Source organism: Tamandua tetradactyla, chromosome 23 (assembly GCF_023851605.1).
Source record: "Tamandua tetradactyla isolate mTamTet1 chromosome 23, mTamTet1.pri, whole genome shotgun sequence".
Classification (NCBI taxonomy): Eukaryota; Metazoa; Chordata; class Mammalia; order Pilosa; family Myrmecophagidae; genus Tamandua; species Tamandua tetradactyla.
Genome location: NC_135349.1, coordinates 36,080,698 through 36,095,351, shown reverse-complemented (window position 1 = coordinate 36,095,351; position 14,654 = coordinate 36,080,698). Strand labels below are relative to the sequence as shown.

The window sequence follows — 14,654 nt, the reverse complement described above, 5'->3', positions numbered from 1 at the left end:
TTTAATGTAAGCATTTAGAGCTATAAATTTCCCTCTCAGCACTTCCTTCACTGCATCCCATAAGTTGTAATATGTTGTATTCTCATTTTCATTCTTCTCTAGATACTTACTGATTTCTTCTGCAATTTCTTCTTTGACTCACTGATTGTTTAAGAGTATGTTGTCTAACTTTCATATGTTTGTGACAGTTCCATTTCTTCAGTGGTTATTGATTTCCATCTTTGTTCCATTCTGATCAGAGAATGTGCTTTGCATAATTTCAATCTTTAAAAAAACTTTAAATCAGTTTTGTGCTACAGAATAGGATCTAACCTAGAGAATGTTCTATGAGCTCTTGAGAAAAATGTACATCCTTGTGTTTTGGGATGCAACAATCTATATATGTCTGTTAGGCCTGTTATTTAGGTTCCCTATTTCCTTGTTGATCATCTTTCTAGTTGTTCTTTCTGTTGCAGAGAATCGTATGTGTAGAAATGTAGAAATGTCTGTTGCTCCCTTCAGTTTGCCTGTGTTTGCCTCATGTACTCTGGACCACCTTGATTGGGTGCATAGACATATATAATTGTTATTTCTTCTTGGATTATCTCTTTTATTAATACATGGTGTCCTTCCTTGTCTCTTATGACATCTTTGCATTTAAATTTTATTTTGCCTGTATTAGTATGGCTACTAATGCTTGTTTGGGATTATTGCCTACATGGAATATCTTTTTCCATCCATTCACTTTCAGCCTATTTGTGTCTTTGGGTCTAAAGTGAGTCTCTTGTAAACAACATAAAGATGGATCAGATTTTTAAAAATCCATTCTGCCAGTCTGTGTCTTATTTGGGAGTTTAATCCATTAAAATACTGTGGTATTACTATAAAAGCTGTCCCTTGCTTTATTCATTTTATACCCTGGCTTTTATTTGAGAGATCTAGTATTTTTCACTCTTTTTATCCTTTTAGCTACCTTTACTGATGATCATTTCTGTAGTCTCCTCAAAGTCTCTCCTGACTTTTTTTCAGCCAACAGAACTCCCTTTAGTATTTCTTCCAGGACAGGGTTCCTGTTAACAAGTTCTCTTAGCCTTTGTTTATCTGTGAAAATTTAAATTTTTGAAGGACTCCTTTTCTGGTTAAAGGATTCTTGGCTGTAAATTTTTCTCTTTCAGAATCAGCATTTAGTCTTGTGTGACTTCCCTTTTATGGGGTGAATTACTTTTCTCTTGCTGTTCTTAGAACTCTCTTCTCTTCAGCATTAAATAGTCTAATTTGTATATGTATTAGAGTGTTTTTGTTTGGATATATTCTATTTGGAGTTTATTTGGCTACTTTGACTTACAATATTTATGTCTTTTATAAGGGTTGGGAAGTTTTTCTCAGTTATCTCCTCAAACAATCTTCCTAGCCCTTTAACTCTTCTCTTTTCCTTCTTGGACACCAATGACCCTTATATTTTCATACTTCATGTTGTCCTTCATTTCCCTCAGATCCAATTTAAATTTTTCCATCTTTTTTTCATCACTTGTTCTTTTGTGTGTTCAAATTCAGTTGCTGTGTCCTCTAGTTCACTTATTGTTTCTTCTGCTTCCTTAAATATGCTGTTGCGTTTCTCTAGTATATTTTTAATTTGATCTGCAGTATCTTTCATTTTTCATTTTTGTATTTTTCATTTTTTGTATTTTTCATTTTTGAAAGATCTGTTATATTTGTATTGATTCTTTCAAATTCTTTATGATACTCTTCTAGTGACTTCTTGACATTCTTCATCTCTTTAGCCAATCCATCGAACTTACTTAGGGGATTTGTATGAACATCTTTGATAAGTTGTTCCAAATTCTGTGTCTCCTCTGGCTTTTTATTTTGATCAGTTAGCTTGGCCATATCTTCTTCCTTCTTATATGGTTTGTGATTTTTTGCTGTTTTTTTTTTTGGTACTTGATTATCTCAATAAGATTATTTTGAAAGTTTGTTTCCCTTGTGCATCTAGAGTTTTATTTTTGCTTTTGCTTGAGTTTGCATTAAATGTCTCCTTTGACATTTGGTTTGTCAGTAATTCCCAGCCAAATCAAGGTCAGGGCCTACTCAGGGGAGAAGCCCTTTTTAAAAGTCTTTTGCAGTCAAGACAGAGAAGCAGCTTGCCAGTCTAAACTTTCCCCCTCTTCCCAGCCAATGGTGCTCTTGGCCACTACTTCCCCACAGCTCCACCTCTCCCTGTCTGCTGCAGCTTTCTGGACAGGGTCCAGACCAGGTGAAAATCCAGTCAGGCCTCAGGCCCCTAGGCATGCTAGAAGCCGTCAGCTCAGGGGTGGGGCATTAGCCCTGTGCATCACGGCAAACTCCGGCTTGTAGGTGTGATGGGTCTGGTAATTTCCAGATTTGTGTGTGCAAAGATTCTGGACTGTGGAGCTGGGAGGTCCACTTCACCAGCCAGCAGCTGGCACAGGAGTACGCTGCTTATTTTCCATCTGTAAAATGGAAAATGTCTTGTTTGTTCTCTGCAGACTGTGCTTTTTCTTGCTTTTTAGCATGACTTGTAGTTTTGGGTTAAAACTCAGACATGATGTATTGAGTAACAGGAACTGAGGTAAACAGGCCTTTATTGTGAGGTTTTATGTTAATCCTCATTAACATAATACTGCTAAGGTTTGGGCAGTATTTAATGTTTGCTGTAGCTGTAGGGGCCGGTGTCTTCTATTTCCTCTAGACCTTTTTTCTGTCTGTCTTATCTTCCCCTAAGAGCACTTTCTTAAATAGAGCCTCAGCCTTGCAGTAATTTGAGCTGTAACCAACTATCTTACACTGGAGCCCTGCTGATATGGTGGTAAAGTGTGGGGGAGGGAAGGCATTCTACAATCCTGTGAATAAGTTTCACTCTTGTTTTGGGCCTGTGACCCTGGGCTGTGTTTTTGCAAGTGATTCTCAGCTTTCCCCCTCCTTAGGTGAGACTGGAAGGCTAAATGAGGGCTGGATTTGGGTATTTTCCTTTCCCCACAGACCAGTAGGCTCTAGCAAAGTAGTTTCTCTTGAGAGCAGGCCTTTGCTCCAGAGAACAGAATGCTGTGGGCATATTGCAAATTTGTTATATTTCCCCTGAGGAATTTCAAAATGGTTACACCCCTCATTCCTTGCTTGATGCATGAAGGGAGTGTTGTCTGAGTTGTCTCTAATCTTCACCTTGAGAACCTGGTCAGGTTTGTCCACGGAGAAATAACAAACTAAGCTGCAAGGCGACATAGACATTTATTTGGGTCTTAGAATTGCAATTCTCAGCACAGATTCAGGTAGGGACTGAAATTATGTCCCATCTAGGCATTTCCAGGCAAATATTTTTTTTAAATAAAAAGACTAGACAAGTTGGTGGTGATGGATATTTGAGGTACTCCAGTTGTCCTTCAAGTTAGATAGTTAACCAAATTCTTTATCTTGTGGTTTGTTTTACGGTATTCAGGTGTCGGATTTTAAGGAATATTGTTACTTGAGTCCTTGTGTACTTTGGCAGATTCATGATACTTGCTTAAGAATAATCTCCAGAATGACCTTAAGATTCCATTTTAAATATCTTAGCCATAAAATAACACTATGAAAATGTGCCCTCCTCAACCCCAAATTGGACCTCCAGAAGTTTTTTTTAAACTGTCAAGCTAGTCCATACTCAGCCTCCAGCAATTTGACATTTGCTGCTTAACGGCACCTTCTAGACCAGTTATTGGGTCCAGCAGCTGGGGCTCGCAGTAAGCTGTGATTCTCTCTATTTGACCATCTCTTCAGTTGTGGGGGCTCCACGACCTCAGTTCTCTGATGGATCAAAGAACAGTTGTTGATTTTCAGTTTGGATGAAACTGAGAGTAAGGGGGAGAGCGATGATTGTAAGTGCTTTACATGTTGGAGCAAACTGCACTTTTTTTAAATTAGTCTTCACACACGCTAAATTTTGGGTTTTAGCTTAAAATATTTGACTTCAGAGAGCATTATCTGATGATTTTATGTGAAGCAGCATCCTTTACTAATGTCTAATCACTTCCCCTGTTTTTGCTTTTTGTATGTTTCTCTTATAGAATACATCTGTCCTGAGAGCAGAAACAGTGTGTCTTTTTATACATTTATTCAAAGTGTCTTACACGTAGTGGGCACTCATAAATGCTTGCAGAATGAGTGAGTTAATTAGTGGTAGCTGGTGACTGATGAGTTTTAGTAGATGAGGTAGAGAGAGTTGCCTAGGATAAATGAGTCCCAAGTCTCTGGTTTTCACATCTTGGTGGATAATGATCCCATTCATCTGGGAAAGGATGCAGCAGGTGGACATTTTCAAATGTGATGATGAGTAGTTCCAGGTGCTGATGGGTCAACCAAGTATAATAGATTTCCAGCAGACAGCTCTGCAATTTAGGAGAAATACATTGACTGGAGCATATTGTATCATTATCAGTTTCAAGACAGTATTTGAAACAAAGTGGAAGAAGATGAGATAGTTCTGGGGAAGTTTACCTAGGCCTACTAAAGAGGTCTGCCCGTGTTGTGCTTCCCAGGGTTGGTTCTTCTCACAATTGTTTTCTTTTTTTTTATATTTTGATTTTTCTACCTCTTGAAATTGAGGATATGGTGTTTTTCTTCTATGGACAACTACTATGAATGCTTGCTCTTCACGATTGATAGTGATAGATATAAATATAGTATTTTTTTTTTTTTGGTAGGAATTCAGACTGAACAATAATACTACAATAGCCGTTCAAGACTTGAATTTGAATGCATATGAGGGACAGATCACTGCTCTTCTAGGACAAAATGGGGCAGGAAAGACTACCACCTTATCCATTCTCTCAGGTATGTCCCCAGGGCCACCCTCTGCACGAATATTGTGGACCAAGCTAGAGGCTTTTGTGTACCATCTTGATGTTGGCATTGTTGTCATTTAAGTGACACATACAGTTTGTAATTAATCCATTCTCTTTTTAAAGTACAAATAATTTGTTATAAAATTTGAAAATTAGTATTTATTTCTGTTTCTTGGGTGCATAAATTTCTCACTTCACAGTTCAGTCCTTTTTTGGTCAATGCAAGGACCCTCTTCTTAAATTTTCATTCATTTATTCCTTTATTTATTCATTAATTTTCTTTTATCTTTCTTACCTTTCTATATCCCTTCCTTTTTATCAACAAAACATTTTAATTTGTTCAATATGCATTGGTTTCACTGTAAAATGTCGCTTTTCTTATGAATATGTCTTTTCATATTTATTATGAGAATCTTCAAACATACAACCATATTGAAAGAATTTTTCATTGAACACCCATATACTCACTGTGCTGGTTTGAATCTGTCATGTACCCCAGAAAACCATGTCCTTTAACCCTCATACAATATTGCTGGGTGGGATGTTTTTATTGTTTCTATGGAGATGTGACCTACCCAATTGTGAGTGGTAATGCTTGATTAGTTGGTTTCCATGGAGATGGGTCTCCACCCATTCAAGGTGGGGTTGCTTACTTGAGCCCTTTAAGAGGAAACCATTTTGGAAAAAGCTTTAGAGCTGCAAGAGCTGCCAGAACCAACAGAGCTCACACAGCCAGAGACCTCTGGAGGTGAAAAAGGAAAATGCCCCGGGAGGAAGTTCATGAAACAAGAAACTGGGAGAGAAGGTTAGCAGATGTTGCCATGTGCCATTCCAACTGAGAGAGAACCCCAAATATCATTGGCTTTCTTCGGCCAAGGTATTTTTCCCTGGATGCCTTAGTTTGGACATTTTTATAGCCTTGCCTTAATTTGGACATTTTCATGGCCTTAGAACTGTAAATTTGAAACTTAATAAATTCCCCCTTTTAAAAAACCATTCCATTTCTGGTACATTCTATTCCAGCAGCTTTTAAATGAAAACACTCATCACAAAGATTCTACCATTTTAACATTTTACTGTACCTACTTTGACACAACTATCAATGCATATTGTAAGCATTTTAAAGTTAATTGTAGACATCAGTATACTCCTAAATACTCTATTATGCATATAATTAAATTTTTTTGATACAGTTATAAATTTCATTATAATTAAATGCATAAATTTAAAGTGAACATTTGCTGAATTTTGATGTATGAATACATCTGTGCAACATATTCCCCTATAAAAAAAGAGATCTTCACCATCACCTCAGAAAGCTCTCTTATTGCTCAGCTAATCCATTTGTAATTTATCAAAATTTATTTGAAGCAATATATATGTACCAAATGTGCTAAGAAGAGTTATATAGCACGTCTGCTATCCTTATAAAGACCTGTTTGCAGTGTTGGCACCTGGGAACTTGCATTTTGGGGGAGTTCTCACCATTCCTCAAACTAATAAGAATGGCTAACTGGTGTACCTAAACTGATTGTGTAAAGAATATGGTTTATGCTGAACAGCAGGGAGTCTGGAACTTTGGTACAGGCTAGGCAGAGGGTGCTTGTATGACCAACCCCCAATAAAAGGCCTGGGTGCTGGACCTCTAATGAATTTCCTCGATAAATGGCATTTCACATGTGTTTTTTTTTTTAATTTTTAAGTTAAAAAAATGACAAGAAAGAAACACAAATATTCTTAACATATGACCATTCTGTTCTACATCTATAATCAATATATAATCAGTAATTCACAATATCATCACATAGTTGCACATTCATCATTATGACCATTTTTTAGAACATTCACATCAGTTCAGAAAAAGAAATAAAAATTCAACAGAAAAAAATTCATACATACCATACTCCTTACCCCTCCCTTTCATATGATCACTAGCATTTCAATCTAAGTTTATTTTAACATTTGTTCCCCCTATTATTTATTTTTATTCCATGTATTTTACTCATCTGTTGATAAGGTAGATAAAAGGAGCATCAAACACAGGGTTCATGTGTGTTTTTAAAACTCATTGCTAGAAGAATTGTGTCCTGTGTGATTCCACTGAGAGAGAACCCCTGGGAATTGTGCCTGGTTTCCCTCTGTACTTTCCCCTGAATGCAGTTCTGTTTGCTAATTTTGCTTTGTATCCTTTCATTACAATAAATCCTAGCCATCAGTGCGACTCTATATAGTGAATTCTGAGAATCATTCTAGTGGCTCATCAAACCTAGGCATGGTCTTGGGGACCCCTAGTACACTACATGGTGAGATAGATTAATTGTTGTAAGATTACATAATGCAATCAATGACAGAAGTATGAAAGCAAGATGTGTACGTGCTGTATCAGGACTTCTTTTCATCTAAATCCTACAAATAATTCAAGTAAAACTCTGCTCCATTTCCCACTGACCTCACATGGTCCTGCTTCACTTGCCCTTGGGTTCCTGGTTAACTTCCTGCTTTTCACATGCAGGACTGACTTGTACAGCAGGTGACCAGCAGGGCAGCATTACTCAGGACTTCTCCTACCACCATCTCTACTGAAAGCCATGAACTGTCTTAGCTAATAGTTAATAGTCATAGCTAGCATATCAGGAAGTGCTCTGCATATTTTTCTTAAAGGAATGTGTTAGTGACATTGTATCAGGAATGGGTTTGGAAAAGAAGTTATCACAGTTTCTCTCTCAGACACCTTGTATATTAAAATGTGATAACTGTCTTTATTCCATGTGCTTCTCATATACTGCCAGACATTGCCAGAAGCCAGGCATGCACAGTAGGGGTACTGTACCTGCCCAGCTTATTTTTAGTACAACTATTAATAGTGTCACTTAAAAATAAAAAATTGGGGACAAATGTTATACCAGATACGAGGCTGAGAAACTGGGACATTTGCTCACCCTAAATAAAATGAACAATCTTGAATACATTTTTCTTAGTGTATTTTATATAGTAGAAATAATGAGTCATGGAGTTTAAGTAGCTTTGTAGCTATACCTAATATAATAGATATTTTTCCATAAAACTGATCCAGTTGCATCATCTATGCATACATTTTTATGTAAATGATTTTAGACTATTTTATGTGATTGTGTTTTACCTACCAACTTCTTGAGGATAAGGGCCCTGTATTTTCATTTAAAAAAAAGTCTATCACAGTATACATAGGGCAGTACTCAGCTCATAATTGGTTTTCACATATGTTTTGAAATGGCTGACAGCAGTATTTTGGAATTCAGCAAATTATTTAAAATGTTTTGATTACCCAAGTGTTCTAGTTTGCTAGCTATCGGAATGCAAAATACCAGAAACAGAATGGCATTTAAAAAGGAGAATTGAATAAGTTGCTAGTTTACAGTTCTAAGGTTGAGAAAATGTCCCAGTTAAAACAAGTCTATAGACATGTCCAATTTAAGGCATCCGGGGAAAGATACTTTGGTTCAAGAAAGCCAATGACGTTCAACATTTCTCTCTCAGCTGGAAGGGCACATGGTGAACACGGTGTCATCTGCTAGCTTTCACGTGGCTCTACCAAAAGGGGACTGTCTCCAAAATGTTTCCTCTTTTAAAGGATTCCAGCAAGCAACTCCACCTTCAGTGGGTAGAGACACACTTCCATGGAAATCATCTAATCAAAAGTTACCACCCCCAATTGGGTGGGTCACATCTTCATGGAAACAATCAAAATGCTTCCACCCAGCAATATGGAATGAGGATCAAAGGGCATGGCTTTTCTGGGGTCCACTACAGACTCAGACCAGCACACTGAGTAATTCATATCATTTTATGCTCATTGAAAATGAGAATATATGAATATGAAAAAAGAAAGAAAAATGTGCGGTTTGGCCCAACCGCTAAACTATCAGGGACCCTCTACTCCTCAGCTTCTCACTGCTTGCTAGACGACACTGCCGCACGCAGAAAAGGGGCTCGAGCCAGGGGTCTGGGTCCAAGGGGTGCGCGCAGGAGACCTCGCTGCGGGTCTAAAGGACTGGAGGCCAAGTCACTTAAGGCATGAAGCGAGGTAGCTTTATTGTTGGTAGACGCTTATGCCAGGGCCGCCAGTAGCTAAAGACCACGAGGCTCCGTGAGCCCTGGATTATATACAGTTTGAGGAGAGGCGGAGTTAGGGCGTGGCCTCCAGGGGAGGGTAGCCAATCACACAGGGAGGACGGGTGAGTGACTGTGACCATAGAGATGCTGTTCCTGAGTGTACTTGTAGCAGTGGATGTTGGGCAGGTGGAGGACTAAGGAGAAGGCCAATAGGGTTAAAGAGACAAGACTGCATCATCACTAGTCGCCGGTGAGGCTTGTAATTCAGAGATCTAGAAGAACCGGTCGTGCCAAAATGGCCGAGGGAGGGAGAGAAAGAGACTAAGCCACCAGGCCAAGAATAAAATTATGCCACAAAAATGGTTTCTTTTCCCATCAACCTAGCATTGATATTTATCAAACGTATTCCTTTGTACAAGATTTTGCTTATTCTTTTAAGTAATCCATAAGTAGACGGTGCAATTGAGGTGCTAGTGTATAGTGTATTGTCAGGTTTCCTCACCAAAGCTAAGTTTCTGTCATATGTTCTGCTTAATTTTAGGTTTCATTGTTCCTACCAGTGGAGATGTCTATATTAATGGATATGACATCTCAAAGGACATGGTGCATATCAGGAAAAACTTGGGCCTTTGTCCCCAGAATGACCTGTTGTTTCATAATTTGACAGTAGCAGAACATCTTTATTTCTACTGTGTGGTGAGCCAGAGATTTGTTATTCTCTCCTCCCCTGACTGTTTTCATCTGCTCCAGGCACGTTAAGTAAGAGCAACATCCTTATTCTTATGACGTTAAAGTCATTTTTTATTTTGAGGTATTGCCCTCTTACTATATAGGGAAGAAGAAATGTATTAGCTCTAGAGAGCTGTGTAAGAAGGTTTCTGATCTAAGACTTTTCTAAGGATAAAGTTGGAAGCACCGTGTAAATTCTAGCTTTTCTTAACAGATAAAAGGAGTATCTCAAGAGAAGTATTCTATTGAAATTAACGGAATGCTGACCGCTTTTGACCTGCAGGAGAAGCGTGATTCATTTTCACAGTCACTGAGTGGAGGAATGAAGCGCAAACTCTCCATCATCATTGCACTTATAGGGGGCTCCAAGGTAAAGGACAGTTAAAATGAGTCCCTGGCTCCAGCTGATCCATAAAATTCAGGTGACAACAACCTAAGCACTGATATGAAAATCTAATTCCCCAAAGGGAACCACCCAGATGATCATCACAGGGGATTCCCATTACTGACCCAGCTGGTAGAATATAGCATGGTCTTGGGGTTTGGGGTTATTAGTAATTTTCCAGAGTTCTTCATTTTGGTTTAGTCCAGATTCTGTATCTTAGCTAAAGTGTGTCCACATGATGAGTTGGGTATCTCATGTGTGGCATAGCATGAATTCACAATACTCATGGAATTGTTCTTCTAACCTTTAGGTGGTGATACTTGACGAGCCGACATCTGGCATGGACCCAATCTCAAGGAGGACCACCTGGGATCTCCTTCAGCAGTACAAACTTGATCGTACCATTTTACTGACCACACACTACATGGATGAAGCTGACGTCCTGGGTGACCGCATTGCCATCATGGTCCAGGGGTCCCTGCAGTGCTGTGGCTCTTCAATCTTCCTGAAACAAATATATGGTCTCTCTCCCTTTCAGCCTTCTTGAATATTGATCCCTTATAATATTCTTCTAACATGATTTTCATTATTTTTTTTGTCTAGTTATATAGAAGTTCAATAGCTTCCTGTATCCTTTTGCTTTAGATCTAAACTATTTCAATTGATTTTTATGGCTCTATACAACTTAGACGTATCCTATCTTTTCAGTTATTTCCCAGTATGACCCAATAAGTGCCCTCTAACTTGGAAGATATTCTTTATGACCCCATCTGGCTTCTACCAAAGTATTAATTTGTTCCTGAAATGTAATCATTCCTCCAAGAGACTTGGCAGATTAGTTCATGCCTGTAGGGGATAAAGTCAGTGAACAGATATTTTTGACTCTTTTTTTCTCTTTCTCCAATTCAGAGTCAAATCTAAGTGTAATAAGTTAAATGCTTTATAGATTCATTTTCACAAAATGTCCATGAAATGTGACAATTGATCAAGAAGAATTTATTGGGCAAGAAATGAATAAATAGTGGAATAAAATAGTCCTGACTTTGATGAGCACTTAGTCCGCTTAGTCAGTAATACTACTGCAAAAAAATGAGTAATATTAAATCACAGATGATTGACTTCTAAAGCCAGTACGTGTATTCGGGCTTCACAATCAGATGATACAAATAAATGAGAATAGTTAAGGATGACTCTATTCCATTAACAATTACTTCAGTATTTTTGTTCATTCATTCAACTCATTTATGGATTTTTTTTTTGGATGAGTTACTATGTTTCCCACTTTGAATACTTTATCTCATTTACTCTTCAGAACTCTGCCTGTTTATGGAGGAAAAAATTTGGCTTCACATATCTTAAATAACATTTCTAAACCATGCACTGAGAGACAGAAATCTGGACCTGGTACCCTCTGTCACCAAAGCCCATACTTTCCACCCTAATGTGCTACCCCTCCTCCTCTTTCCACCTAGGAAGATGTGGATTTTAAATAGTAAGTCTGTTTGTAAGAAGTGGAAGGAGGCATAATTTTGAATGTCTATTTATTTACAGATGAAGATTTTGAAGTTGATAATAAGTAGGTTATTAATAGATACAAAATTACTGCTTAAGTATGTTGGTTATCAACAGAGTGCTCTCTTTTAAAATTGGAGTTGAAAAAGACAGTTTTAGACAGAACACATTTTATTTTTTTAGGAGGGTAGGTAAGTAAAACATAAGGGTGAAAAGGGGCCTATTTTTCCCTGGGACAATGGAAGAGGTTAGCCTGGATCAGAAAGTTTTGGTGGAGGCTTAATGAGAAATTAAGTTTGTTGGAAAATGGAAGGGCTAGAATGGTTTTCATTTCACATACAGATGAACATATAAAATGAATTTTGAAATGGAGAACTCAGTAAGGCCCATTAGAAGATGTAGCAGTAATACAGCTACAGTAATACAGTAATAAAGTAGTGCATGTCAAAATTAGAATGAAGGCAATGGTATTGGAAAAAATCAAATATGTATATTATATACACAAATATATGCATACACATATATGTTCATATGCATATGTGCATGCACACACATGTACATGGGTGTGTTTAAAATCTTGAGACAATCATGAAGACTTGGTAATAGAAAAGTCTATTGAGGTAGAAGAGAATTCCTAACACAATGAGGTGAAGTAATGCTTACCTGCCATACACAGATGACTGAGCCGTAGTATCTCCTGAGCCACTTCTGATGTTTAAGATCTATGACTTGCATTTTTTGTTATCATAAACAGAAACAAAAATGTGCAAAGTGTTTTCTACTGGATTTTCCAATGACTGGTTTTTTTCCCCCCAATATGGGTAATTCTTCTCCACCTGCAAAGTGTGGAATAAGCCCTGATAGCTGCCTCACTTCTTTCAGATCTATACTCAAGAGCACCTTCTCTATCAGGCCTTCCCTGGCCCCATCTTAACTTTCGACACTTCCTCCTCATCATTTCGTATTGCCCTTTCCAAGACAATTAACTTTCTTCTCCTTAGCACTAACACTAGAGAAGATTTTGCTAATTAATTTCACTTATCTCTCTTTTCTCACTAGAAGGTTAAAATTTTATGATTTCCGGGTGGTGCAACAGTGGCTCAGTGACAGAATTCTTCACTGCCATGATGGAGACCCGGGTTCGATTCCTAAGGCCTGCCCATGACAAAAAAATTATGATTTCTAGCTTTTTGACTCATGGCTGTATAACTGGGATCTAGAATAGTTCCTGGCACACAGTAAGCCCTCAACAAATATTTGTTGAATGAATTAATTAATATTTATTACTGTCCTCCCAGATCCCATATTACAGTTTCAGAAGGAAAGGAGATTGTATTGCAGAGGGTTTATTCTGTATTTCTGTAAATCTGATTATATAACCAGATCCTTAACCATCATTGGCCTCTTAGAGCTGCATTTGGAAGTTTTATGGATGTCCCTCCTTAGAACTGTAGCCAAATGACATGTGACATGCCATGTCTTCTGCTGACTTATACCATGGAGAGCCACGTATTATCCCCTAAGAATATACAAAATTCAAAACTGCTTTATTTGGTTTTGTAAATATATCTTTTCAGGTGTGGGATACCACATCATCATGGTGAAGGAACCTAACTGTGATGTTGAGGAAATCACTGAAATCATTAATTCTCATATACCAGGAGCCGTTTTGGAGAACAATGTTGCAGCTGAATTGTCGTTTATCCTCCCTAGAGAGTACACAGACAGGTATGGAACCAGAGAATGATAGAGAAATGGTTTTCAGGGTTACAAAAATCATGGTCACTTTTCCAGGTTTCCTTGGGGTTGGGAAATAAATTCTTTCTAGTTGCCAGGTGTTAAGTAATAGAAAATTTACTTTCAAGATTTCCTGAACTGTACAGAGGTGCCACATAGGTTACATTTAATTTAGGCTTCTCTTGATATTTTTATTTCTATTTCTAAAAGCCTGGTGTTAATTAGTGGTATAGTAAGTTATTAGTACAACTTTTTTTTTCTGGGCAAATAGAGTCAAAGGAAATATTTAGATAGTAATATATAAAAAAAAGCCTATTTGGCAGCTTCTGGAGTCAGGGACCACAGAAACCTGGAAGAAATAGGTGCTTTGATCACAAAAAATCAGCCGAATTAACTATCAAATGGAGAAACAGGGTGTTAATGGTTAGATTTCTATGTCGACTTGGTCGCATGATGGTGCCCAGTTGTCTGGTCAAGCACTGGCTTAGCCATTACTGCCAGGACATTTTGTGGCTGGTTAATAAACCAGGAGGCTGGTTTATTGTATCATCAGCATGTTGATTGTATGCATTGCTGATTACATGTGCAGTTGGCCGAGGAGAGAGTCCCCCACAATTAGTGACATTTAATCTAATCAGTCGAAGGCTTTAAAGGAGAAGTCAAAAGAGAGAATCCCTCACTACTTCAGCCAGCTAGCCTCTCCTGGAGTATTCACTGAAGACCTTCAAAGGAGCTGTCAACTCACAGGCTGCCTATGGAATTTGGACTCATGCACCACAGTTGCAAGAGACAACTTTATAAAATCTCATATGTACAGATAGCTCCTGTTGGTTCTGTTACCCTGGTGAACCTTGACTAATACAGCTTGGTACCTGGAGTAGTTCTTGAGAAACAGAATCTTAAAAATGGGTTTTTGTAATTGGTATTCTACTCTGATTAAACTCAAAGGCACTAATGACTCTATTTCCAAGAATCAAGATGGCACTGACTGTCCATGGTGTAAGTTGGCAATAGAGATACACAAAATATCACCATTTGATTCTGTCAATTGTACCTTTGTGAAGATAAGAGGCTAATTGTTCTTAGTTATTCTGCATACAGTTATGAGATAAAAGTATGACCTGAAGCTTCAGATTTGCACCTTAAATGCTGTATGGAAGATATAAAAGTTTCTTTGTGTTCCATGAAAGAAAATCTTATTACCTGTGGTTGCAGACTTGAGGTCTCTGAAAACCAGACACAGAGTCTCCTTGTGTAAGTAGCAGATTTATAACATGAACTAAAACAACCTTGTAGGGGTCTACTGTTAAAATACATGCATTGATTGGAAAATAATGGGATCCTGAAAACTGGAATGGGACATATGGGTTGGTAATGATGGC

The 14,654-nt window shown here is 37.9% G+C and overlaps 1 protein-coding gene across 6 annotated transcripts in view; it reads left to right on the top strand.

The window, feature by feature from the left end:
- The window catches only part of LOC143667404 (phospholipid-transporting ATPase ABCA3-like), a 287,971-nt gene that overhangs the window by 121,870 nt on the left and 151,447 nt on the right, over positions 1 to 14,654 (top strand). For 5 of the 6 annotated variants that reach the window (XM_077141597.1, XM_077141594.1, XM_077141595.1 and 2 more), the window contains 5 exons: positions 4,677 to 4,806; positions 9,451 to 9,605; positions 9,853 to 10,008; positions 10,334 to 10,544; positions 13,113 to 13,263. In XM_077141597.1, coding sequence (XP_076997712.1) covers positions 4,677 to 4,806; positions 9,451 to 9,605; positions 9,853 to 10,008; positions 10,334 to 10,544; positions 13,113 to 13,263 — 803 coding nt within the window. The remainder of the gene's footprint in view (positions 1 to 4,676; positions 4,807 to 9,450; positions 9,606 to 9,852; positions 10,009 to 10,333; positions 10,545 to 13,112; positions 13,264 to 14,654) is intronic. The other variant, XM_077141598.1, reaches the window with a different exon arrangement.